This window comes from Camelina sativa, chromosome 18 (genome assembly GCF_000633955.1).
Source record: "Camelina sativa cultivar DH55 chromosome 18, Cs, whole genome shotgun sequence".
In the NCBI taxonomy this organism is placed as follows: Eukaryota; Viridiplantae; Streptophyta; class Magnoliopsida; order Brassicales; family Brassicaceae; genus Camelina; species Camelina sativa.
The window spans coordinates 11,855,944-11,867,833 of NC_025702.1; the positions used below are offsets into that span (position 1 = coordinate 11,855,944).

The following is an 11,890-nucleotide window of genomic DNA, read 5'->3' on the forward strand; positions in this document are numbered from 1 at the left end:
GTTTAGGAATTGAACTTGTAATATTTAGAAAGCACTATTTACAATAAATTACAAATATTATAGACAAATTGACTTATACACATGAGACACATAAATTCAAATCTATGAATAATAATATCAATTCTCCTATTTTAATAATCTGTCAAATTATCAAATTGTAAATGATGCATATCTAAAAATTAAAACTTTAAATTTAATTATTTGTATGACATGTTATAAAATATTTTAGAGATATCATTATAGGTTGAAAATACAACATTACAATTGTTCTATAGAATTGAGCTTTAGGAGAAACATACACTATTATATCAGTATATATATATATATATATATAATTTTACATAATTATTAATTTATGATATTATTGGGACCATATTTTATAAGGAGATTTCGAAAAAATTATTATCTTATTATCTTATCGAATATTGTTAATTTTTACACTGGCCCGACTTGGGACCAGCAAAATTTATTAATTTATAGTGTTTATTAATTTATAGAGTATTAATTTATAGAGGTTTTACTGTATACTTTTGAGAGAGATTTGAGAGAGATTAAGAGAACTAGAGTTATTCTTTTAAATTCTTGAATTCTTAATCTTTGAAGTTCTATTTGAAAACTTGATTTGGTATCAGAGCAAAACGTTAACACGGGAGATCTCACGGTAGCTACACCTAAACCTAAAGAAGGATCAACAATCTCATGTCTGATGCTAAACCCTATGAATTACACAATATGGGCCATGAGAATGAAAATCACTCTTGCGGTTAACAAAGTCTGGGAGGTTATAGAATCAGACTCAACCGATGATGAGAAGAACAACTTGGCCATGGCTTTGTTGTTTCAATCAATACCAGAGTCGCTTATCCTGCAGGTTGGAGGACTTGAAACTGCCAAGAAGGTATGGGAAACTATTCAAACAAGATATGTGGGAGCAGACAGAGTCCGAGAAGCTAGATTGCAGACCCTAATGTCTGAATTTGATAGACTTGGGATGAAAGATTCCGACAAAATAGATGATTTTGTGGGAAAACTCTCTGAAATCTCTACTAACTCAACATCTCTTGGAGTGGATATTGAAGAATCAAAGATAGTTAAGAAATTTCTTAACAGTCTTCCCAGGAAGAAGTATATTCACATTGTAGCCTCACTCGAACAAGTTTTGGATCTTAATACTACAAGTTTTGAAGAAATCATAGGACGACTGAAAGTCTATGAGGAGTGTATCTTCGAGGAGGAAGATGCACAAGAAGATCAAGGGAAGCTTATGTATGCTAATAGTCAAGATCAAACTCGTGACTACAATGGTGATTATCGATACAGAGGACGAGGAGGAAGATCCAATTACAGAGGAAGAGGCCGCGGTAGGTCTAATGGAGGGAGAGATACATCAAAAATTATGTGCTATCGGTGTGATAAACTTGGACATTACGCATCAAACTGTCCTGACCGGCTGATTAAACTGCAAGAGATTGAAGAAACATACAACGATGAAACACATAATGCAGACGTACTAATGATACATGAGGTGGTCTTTCTGAACGAGAAACATTGCGTACCAAGCCAGTTTGAGTCACGCACAAGAGAAGAGAACGAGTGGTATCTCGACAACGGTGCCAGCAACCGCATGTCTGGTGATCAGAGATATTTTGATGCTATTGATAAATCCATAACAGGAAAAGTGAGGTGTGGTGACGACTCGCACATAGATATCAAAGGGAAAGGATCGATTTCTTTCATTGACATGAATGGTGAATCAAGAAGAATGTTGGATGTTTACTTTATTCCAGGTCTTACAAGCAACATCATCAGCCTCAGACAAGCAACGAAATCAGGGTGTGACATCATAATGAGAGGAGATCACCTAATCATGTATGACCATAACGGAAAGCTCCTTGTCAAAGCAAAACGATCTAAAAATCGTTTATACAAAGTACATATGGGAATCAAAGACATGATGTGTCTTCTTTCAAAAACCATAAGTGATTGTAGCAGATTGCATGCACGATTGGGACACATCAACTCTGAAACTTTGAAGAACATGATGCAAAAGGACCTTGCTCAAGGTATACCAAGGTTTGCCCTCGATACAGACATTTGCTCATCTTGTTTACTCGGGAAGCAGAATAGGAAATTTTTTCCAAAGGCAACCACATACAGAGCATCTAAGGTTCTTGAGCTCATTCACGGAGATCTCTGTGGTCCGATCTCACGAAGTACTATTGCAGGTAAAAAGTATATCTTCGTTCTCATAGATGACCACACACGGTATATGTGGACGATTTTGCTCAAAGAAAAAAGTGAAGCCTTTGAGAAGTTTAAACACTTCAAAAGGCATGTTGAACAAGAGACATGGACTACCATACAATTTTTCAGAACGGACAGAGGAGGAGAGTTTGTGTCTCAAGAGTTTAACTCTTTCTGTGAAGAGTCTGGCATCGGTCGACACCTTACGGCTCCATACACTCCCCAAAAGAATGGTGTTGTCGAGAGGTGAAACAGGACACTTTTAGAAATGGCAAGAAGCATTATGAAGCACATGCAGGTTCCGAACTTTCTTTGGGGAGAAGCAATTAGACAGTGTACCTATCTCATAAACAGGATCGGTACAAGAGCTCTTGAAGACAAGACTCCATACGAACCCCTGAGAAATAAGAGACCAAACATTGAGCATCTACGAATTTTTGGGTGTATTGGTTATGCTAAGATTGACAAGCCTCATTTGAAAAAACTAGAAGATCATTTACATCTTACCATTCATTTAGGAACATAGCCCTGATCAAAGGCGTATCGACTGTTGGAACCAAAAACTCGAAGAATAATAGTGAGTCGTGATGTAGTATTCGACGAAACAAAGGGTTGGAACTAGAGTGGTAACAATCAAGAGCAAGACCAGGCTGGAAGCTTCAGTGTTATTTTTGGTGAGTTTGGTAACCATGGCATTCAAGAGGAAGTTGAGAATGAAAATTCTGTTTCAGATCAAAACGATCAGTCTGATAATTCGGATCGTGAGACTTCATATTTAGATCATGATCGTGCTATCAATGAAGAAGATACTGATGATATTTCAGAGAGTGGACTTGATAATGCCGAGAATGAAGATATCCAAGAAGAACAGGCTCTGCCGCAACCTACTCTAAGACGGACAACAAGACCGATTGTGAAGCCAAAATATCTTCAAGACTATGCACTACTCGCTGATGAAGAAGGAGAATTGTTACTTTTGGACTTGAATGATGAACCTAGGAACTATCTTGAGGCAAAAGGTATGAAAGAATGGATGTTTGCTTGTGAAGATGAGATTCATTCGATCAAGAAAAATCAAGTATGGGATCTTGTAGACTTACCCCATGGAGTCAAACCCATAGGTTTAAAGTGGGTGTTTAAACTCAAGAAGAATTCGGATGGAAGCATCAATAAACATAAGGCTCGTTTGGTTGCAAAGGGTTATGTTCAACAATACGGAGTTGATTTTGAAGAGGTCTTCGCTCCAGTTGCAAGATTAGAGACAATAAGACTTCTTGTTAATCTTGCAGCCTCTAATGGTTGGGAGATACACCATCTTGATATTAAAACTGGTTTTCTACATGGTGAGCTAAAGGAAACGATTTACGTCATGCAGCTTGAAGGTTTTGAAGTAAAAGGGAGTGAAGATAAAGTTTATAAGCTCAACAAAGCCTTATATGGCTTGAGGCAAGCCCCAAGAGCATGGAACAATAAGCTGAATCAAATCCTTATTGAGTTGCAGTTTAAGAAATGTCCTAAGGAACCATCAGTTTATCGAAGGGAGGTAAAAGGAAAATTTCTTGTGGTAGCTGTCTATGTGGATTACTTGTTTGTCTCAGGTACGGATGTTCGAATTATCAATGAGTTCAAAAAGGAGATGGCCACTAAGTTTGAAATGAGTGATCTTGGAAGATTAACATACTATTTGGGAATTGAAGTATGTCAGTTTGATGGTGGAATAATGTTGTTACAAGAAGAGTATGCTAAGAGGATTTTAGAGGAAGCAGGTATGGCTAATTGCAATCATGTTCTTACACCAATGCAGTCTGGAGCAAAGCTAGCTAAATCGGAGGAGGAAAAAGACATTGATGCCACATATTTCAGGAAAACCATTGGCTGTCTTCGTTATCTGCTCCATACCCAACCAGATTTAAGTTTTTGTGTTGGAGTATTATGCAAATACATGCAAAACCCAAAGGTTTCTCATGGTGCAGCATTAAAGCAGTGTTTGCGGTACTTGCAGGGTACGACTTCTTTTGGCTTAGTGTTTAGACGCTCTGTTTCGAAGGTGCCAAGGCTAATAGCTACAGTGACAGTAGTCATAATCTCGATCCAGACGATGGTAGAAGCACGACTGGACATATCTTTTACCTTGGTGGAAGTCCTATCACATGGTGCTCACAAAAACATGACACAGTGGCTTTGTCATCCTGCGAGGCAGAGTTCGTGGCTGGAACAGAGGCGGCACGACAAGCAATATGGCTCCAAGATTTGCTCAGTGTGGTTACCGGTTTGCCGTGTGAGAAAGTCACAATTCGAGTTGACAATCAGTCGGCTATAGCTTAAACCAAGAACTCTGTTTTTCATGGAAGGAGCAAGCACATTCATACAAGGTATCACTTTGTTAGAGAGTGTGTTGAGAATGGGCAAGTGGAGGTGGAACATGTTCATGGAAATGAACAAAAGGCTGACATCTTAATCAAAGCTTTGGGAAGAATCATGTTCTTACACCAATCTGGAGCAAACAACCGCTGCAACCATTCACATACTTTGAAAGCTACGAGAAAGATGAAACGTTAACAAAAAAAAATCAACATTCATAGGCCATAGCTAAACTATTGGCTACAAAGTTGGTGAATGGCTATCATAAAGAATACACAATGCTTTCAAAGTTTATATGTCACTATAAAAATTTATATCGATCGAGTAGAAACGTAAACATGGTCACTATCAAATTCGATATTTAGTTACACACGTGCGTACAAATTCAGATGTAATAGAATACCTAAACATGGTCCCTGATTCCGTTTCTGTTTTTTGTCATAGATTTTTTCTTTTAATTTTTACATTGAACTTGAGTAAAAATTAAAAGAAAAAATCTATGACAAAAACCAGAAAATATTAAATATTTTTTAAATGACGAACGACTTTATACTTATATTGATTTATGCGTATCCTACCACGTCTCATTTATACACATACAAACTGAGTAAAACTAAACAATGTACAGTATATATATGGTACATTGAATATCATATTCTCTGACTTGGAAAAATAACATAAGACAACAAAATAAAAAATAAGAATCAATATTTTCTTGAATTACAACTTGATGTATATACATTAATAACACGCTATCAAATGTGTTACTAAACAGATTCAAAACTTAGTAAAAACCGTGTGCACAGATTTAACCGTAGTAAGTACTTCACGTGTATACAAATTTCAAATGGAACAAAATACACGAATCTATATTTAATATCGCATATGTTGACTATATATAAAAAGAAAGATAAGAATTATTAAGTCGTATATTGATTTTATACGCATGCTACTACAGTGTCACTTCACAATTCAGACTAAGTAAAAATCTGATGTATATTAAATATTTATTAAAAAGTTTTTACTTTTAATAAGTTAAAACAATTAAAAACAATAGTGCATAATATAAAATATTAAACTAATCTAAAAATTGCATAGAAATTTGAAAACATGTTATAGCTAAACTACAAATTTATGCAAATCCAAATGAAATGAAATACATGTAGGTAAAATTTAAATAAAAAGTGTTATAAATAAGCGTGTGAATTTTTTAACTTGAATAATAAAAAATCATATGATTAAAAAGGAATTCTAACAATATTAAAATCCACCACTACTCTCTATATAAAGGCCAAATGCATAACCAATCTTCTTCACACCTAAAAAGAATCTTCTCTCTTCTCTCTCTCTCACACACACATAGATATTGACAAAAACAATAAAGAATGAGTCAATCAAATCGTGTCAGAGACGAAGTTACAATACCTTTACTCCAAAAAAGCTCTCATCAGAAACTACATTTTCCGAAAGATTACTCCTCTGTTCTCTCTGTCTTCATAAATGAAGCAATCTCAATCGGCAAAATCTCTTACCCTTTGGTCCTCACTGGTCTCTTCCTCTACGTTCGCTCTTTCGTATCTCTGTCTTTCCTCGGCGGTCTCGGAGACGCAACTCTCGCCGGTGGCTCTCTGGCGGCCGCATTCGCAAACATAACCGGATACTCTCTTTTCTCTGGTTTAACCATGGGAGTTGAGTCTATCTGCTCTCAAGCCTTCGGAGCTAGACGATACAACCACGTCAGCGCGACTATTAGGCGAGGGATCATCCTCCTCCTAGTCACTTCTCTCCCTGTTGCACTTCTTTGGATGAACATGGAGAAGATTCTTCTAATCTTGAAACAGGACAAGAAGCTCGCGTCCGAAGCTCATATCTTTTTGCTTTACTCTGTTCCAGATCTCGTAGCTCAATCTTTCTTACACCCGTTAAGAGTTTATCTCCGAACGCAGTCAAAGACTCTTCCTTTGTCAGTCTGCACAGTGGCCGCGAGCTTTCTCCACTTGCCAGTCACGTTCTTGTTAGTGAGTTACCTCGGTTTGGGGATCAAAGGCATCGCCTTGAGTGGTGTTGTGTCTAACTTCAACCTTGTGGCCTTTCTCTTCCTCTACATCTGTTTCTTGGAAGAGAAGCTAAGTGTGGACGAAGACGAGAAGGTTACAGAGGAGACTTATGAAGATAGTGTGAGAGAATGGAAGAAACTACTCTGTCTCGCGATACCGAGTTGTATATCGGTTTGTCTCGAGTGGTGGTGCTATGAGATTATGATTTTGCTTTGTGGGTTTCTCATAGACCCTAAAGCAAGCGTTGCTTCTATGGGAATCGTCATCCAAATCACTTCCCTTGTTTACATCTTCCCTAATTCCTTGAGCTTAGGAGTGTCCACTCGGGTGGGAAACGAGCTTGGTTCGAACCAGCCACAAAGAGCGAAAAGAGCTGCCATTGTTGGACTTGGTCTCAGCATCGCACTCGGGTTCACGGCTTTCACGTTTACTGTCTCGGTGAGAAACACATGGGCAATGTTTTTCACAGATGACAAAGAAATCATGAAGTTGACTGCCATGGCTCTGCCAATAGTCGGCCTATGCGAGCTCGGGAACTGCCCGCAAACTACGGGTTGCGGGGTTATCCGAGGTTCTGCGAGGCCGAAGATCGGAGCTAATATCAACGGGGTGGCGTTTTACGCTATAGGTATCCCGGTTGGAGCAGTTATGGCGTTTTGGTTTGGGTTCGGATTCAAGGGACTTTGGCTCGGGATGCTCGCGGCGCAGATCACTTGTGTGATTGGTATGATGGCAGCTACATGTAGGACTGATTGGGAATTGGAGGCTGAAAGGGCTAAGGAGCTCACCACTGCGGTGGATAGTGGCAGCAGTGACGACGACGTAAAGGAGGATGTGGAGGCTGGGATGGTTAAAATATAATTAGGGAGGAATTGAGTCAATCATGGGACGGTCATTAACACAAAAAAAAACAAACAAATTAAATTGACTTTCATTTGAATTAATTGATAACTTTTTTTCTTTATTGGAGAAGGGGAATCGTTAGATGATTAATGTAAATTTTTGTAGTGTATAATGATAACAATTATTGATAGATTCATCTTTTGTGCTTTTAATATTATTGAGAGGTTTTAAAATTTATAATTTTTTTTAAATAAGTTGACAAAAAAAGAGAGTTGTATGAGGCAATAGAATTAATGGCTACAGATTTCAAAACTACGTAGATATAGTGGATGGGACAGTCTACCATTCTGCCACGGTAATTTTTTACTATTGTTTTAAACTATAGTCTTAGATCATTTCCATCCGTAATGTGTTTAAATGAGGGTCAAATTTCAATAATATTCATATTTTAATATAATTGATGTATTTAAAAATGTCAATCACTACAAATAGTAAAATATAAATATAAATAGTAACTACTTAAAAACTGACCGAATAAGAGTCGAGTAATGACAACGGACGCGATGATGGTGGATATCAGAGAGAAGGGTCTCCCTCTAGGAGACTCACCACATGCTGGAAGTTTGTGGGTGAGTAAAGTGAAAGGCAGTGTTGGGGGTGACAAATTGTCATCGGAGGAGGTGTTGGAAGATGAGTTTGTGGATAAGCGGGTGAGTATTACGTTTCTGGATGGAGAGGAGGGGGAACCAATGATTACGATTGGGCAGGAGGTTTTGGAGGCCATGAATGGTTTGTGGAAGCAGTTTATGATCGTCAAAGTTCTAGGGCGTCATGTTTTGAACTCTGTGCTGACTAAACGGTTGCGGGAGATGTGGAAACCGAGGGGGAGGGGGGGGGGAATGCATGTGTTGGATCTCTCGCGGCAGTTCTTTATGGTTCGCTTTGAGATGGAGGATGAGTACTTGACAGCTTTGACTGAAGATCCATGGAAGACCTTTGGAAGTTACCTCATGGTGAAAGCCTGGTCTCCAGAATTTGATCCTCTGAAAGACGAAATTATGACTATGCCAGTTTGGATTCAGGTGTCAAATATACCGGTGAATTTTTACCATAGGAGAATCTTGATGGTAATTGCTTGAGGAATGGGGAAACCTATTCACGTTGATTTAACTACCTTGAACTTTGAGAGAGCAAGGTTTGCGAGGGTGTGTGTTGAGGTGGATCTTAGGAAACCTTTGAAGGGCACAGTGATGATTAATGGCGAGAGGTACTTTATTTTTTATGAAAGTCTTAGGTAATATCTGTTTTCGATGTGGAGTGTATGGGAACTTGGTGCATTCTTGTCACCGTCGAGCGACGAAGACGGAGGTCGTTGGTCCTTCACTTGGGAAGGAGGTGGTCGTGGTAAGGAAGGCTCCACTGACAGAGGATGGCTTTACCGAAGTTTGTCGCGGTGGTCAGTAAATGGGCCAACCGACCAAGCAAGTGGTGTTTGCGGCAGGAGGGTCAGTGAGGAATCCCGAGCGTAATCTTCAGGAAACAACCTCACATTTAGGGAATATTGTGGTATCTAACAAATTTGGGAAGTGGGGAGATGACGGGATTTGCCGTGATTCTGGGGCAGGAAATATTCGATCCAAGGCTAATAAGGAAAATGAGATAAGAATGATGTCGGGGAAGAGTGGTCTGCACGTTATGGTGGCAAAGGTATGGCGCGAACTGGACGGTTGTAAACAATGACCATAAACAAAAAGGGATTGTTTTGGGCCTAAAAGCAAACAGACCCAACTTAGTAAGCCTGGAAGAGGGTTAGTGTTTGGTCTAAGTCTTGGCGAGCAGCCTTTGACGGCGAATGGCAAGCGATTGTGGGTTGAGTTGGGAGTGTTGGTTGGTCTGGTGGTGCGTTTGTGCCAGATGGCGAGAATCGAGTGGAGAGTAAGGTCACATAAGTGATCCATGAGGCAGATCTTCTGGTTATACGGTTGGCTGCTGGTAATGATGATGGACAAGGCATGGGGAATATGCAGGAGGAGTCCCCTAGTGGAGGGAGAGCGGATTATCCGCTTAGCAAGATTCCTCGGTGGTTCCAGTTGCACCTTTTGAAGAAATTATGAATTATCTTTTTTGGAATTACCGGGGGGCTAATAAACCCAACTTCCATTGCTCGATACAATACCTGTTGAGACACACGATGGAGGAGAGAATGCGAGTCGTTTATGCAAAGGGTTAGGATTTGAGAACTCATTTCGGGTAGACGCGGTTGGGAAAAGTGGGGGTCTCTGGTTATTGTGGAGATATGACATTGGTTCTGTGGGGATCAGGAATTCTTCAGATCAGTTTATATACACACGGGTGGTTAATGGAGTGGATATCCTACATGTCATAGTCGTGTACGGTGCGCCTACAGTTATCATGAGGAGTGGCTTGTGGCATGAGCTTCACGACATATTATCTAGGATTGATGGACCAGTTCTCATGGGAGGAGACTTTAATACGATAGTTAGATTGGACGAAAGTTCAGGTGGTAATGGGATGCTTTCAGAAGATTATTTCTCTTTTGGGGATTGGATCAATGAGGAGTCTTTTATTCATATAAGTTTCTGCGGGAATAGGTTTACTTGGTATCGAGGGAGGGTTCAACATAATTTTGTGGCAAAGAGATTAGACCGTGTGCTATGTTGTACACATGCTAGACTAAAATGGCAAGAAGCTACTGTGTCGCATCTACCATTTTTAGCATATGATCACGCTCCTCTCTATATTCAGATCTTTCCAGTTGTGAGTCGGAATCTGCATCACCGACTGTTTAGGTTTGAGGCGGCTTGGTTGAGTCACGAGGGCTTCAAGGCTTTGTTAGAAGCTTCATGGTGGTGTGATCTAATGCGCTTAAGTCGACCTTGAAAAAGTGGAACAAAGAGATCTTTGGTGACGTTCATAAACAGAAGGAGGAGTTATTAAAAGAAATTCAAGGAGTTTAGGATGAGTTGGACATTGTACAGACTAATGACTTGTTACAGAAGGAAGCAGATTTAGTTCAGCGGCTGGATAAGGTTCTTGAGCAGGAAGAAGTCCTCTGGTTTCATAAGTCGCGGGAGAATTGGATTGGTCTGAGAGACCGCAATACCACTTTCTTTCACACCTTAACTATCATCAGATGATGCAGGAACAAGATAGAAACATTGAGGAATGATGCAGAGACTTGGTTGACTGATATATGTGAGCTAGAATGGCTGGCTATGGATTACTGTAAGCGAATATACTCTTTGGATGATGTGACTCAAGTGGTTGCCTGATTGCCACGTGATATATCATGGTTTTTACGGGTTTTAACCATGATATAGTGTGCTTTTTGAGTCTTTTGATTTGTTTTCTAGGATGTTTTAGAGTCGTTAGAGGTTTTCTAGGACTTTGGCACAGATGGAGCGGAGTGAAGCAATTTGGATCATTTAACCTGAGGAAACCAACTTGGAAGCGATTCAGAGTGATGGTGTCGATCGACACCGCTTTAGCATTGGTCGACACCCAGTTTAACCGACGAGAGAGCCAAGTTTTGGAAGTTTTAAAAATTGTCCCGAAGTTTTCCACAATTGTAACACAAGCTCTGACGTTTTTAGGACATATATATATATATATATATATATATATATTGTTTTTGGGTTTTAGAAACGCTTAAGTTATTTTCTAGCAGCTTTTTGCGAGTGATATATTGAGAACTTTTGAGAGAGACGAATCTGAATTCTTTTATAGAGAGAAGATATCTAAACTCCTTATTTTATTTTTCAATATTTATTGCATGTTATTCAGAATTATGTCTTGTTCTTCATTGAATATGTCTGAGTAGTTTGTTTGTTATGTTCAGGGTTTTTCACATGATTTTTATGATTTATTAGATCTCTTGCTTTTAGGGTTCATTATCTTTTATGATCTTCATCTTTGGTTGTTCTTCACATTAATTCTTGATTGGTCACCTATAATTAATATCTTAGGAAAATAAATTGATATGAGAATATAATTATTTTCCTGATTAAACCTTGGATGAGCAAAATTACTTTTTACAAAGAGATTTTATTTAATAATTTTGTGAACTTATCTAAACATGATTTTATTACATATTTTTAACCTAGACTTTTAGAAAGAGATTTGGATTTTCTGGTTTTAAATTTAGATAATAATTGTAGTGAGAACTGATTTATTTTATAAACGAGTTTAGATTCTAGATCTGATTTTTAATTGTTTGAATCCTAATTAATTTATTGATTTAATATTTCATAATTACCTAAGAAATTCCCTAGGCATAACTTTTTGATCATCTGAATTTACAACAATTAATTTAATATTTTGCATTGCTTTTCAATAATGAAATCAACATGTTTAGCGTAATAACA

The 11,890-nt window shown here is 38.5% G+C and overlaps 1 protein-coding gene across 1 annotated transcript; it reads left to right on the forward strand.

Moving 5' to 3' along the window:
• On the forward strand, positions 5,938 to 7,722 carry LOC104761212 (protein DETOXIFICATION 50-like). Its single transcript, XM_010484255.2, has one exon. It carries the CDS (start codon positions 5,991 to 5,993, stop codon positions 7,521 to 7,523), a length of 1,533 nt encoding a protein of 510 aa, XP_010482557.1. The 5' UTR covers positions 5,938 to 5,990; the 3' UTR covers positions 7,524 to 7,722.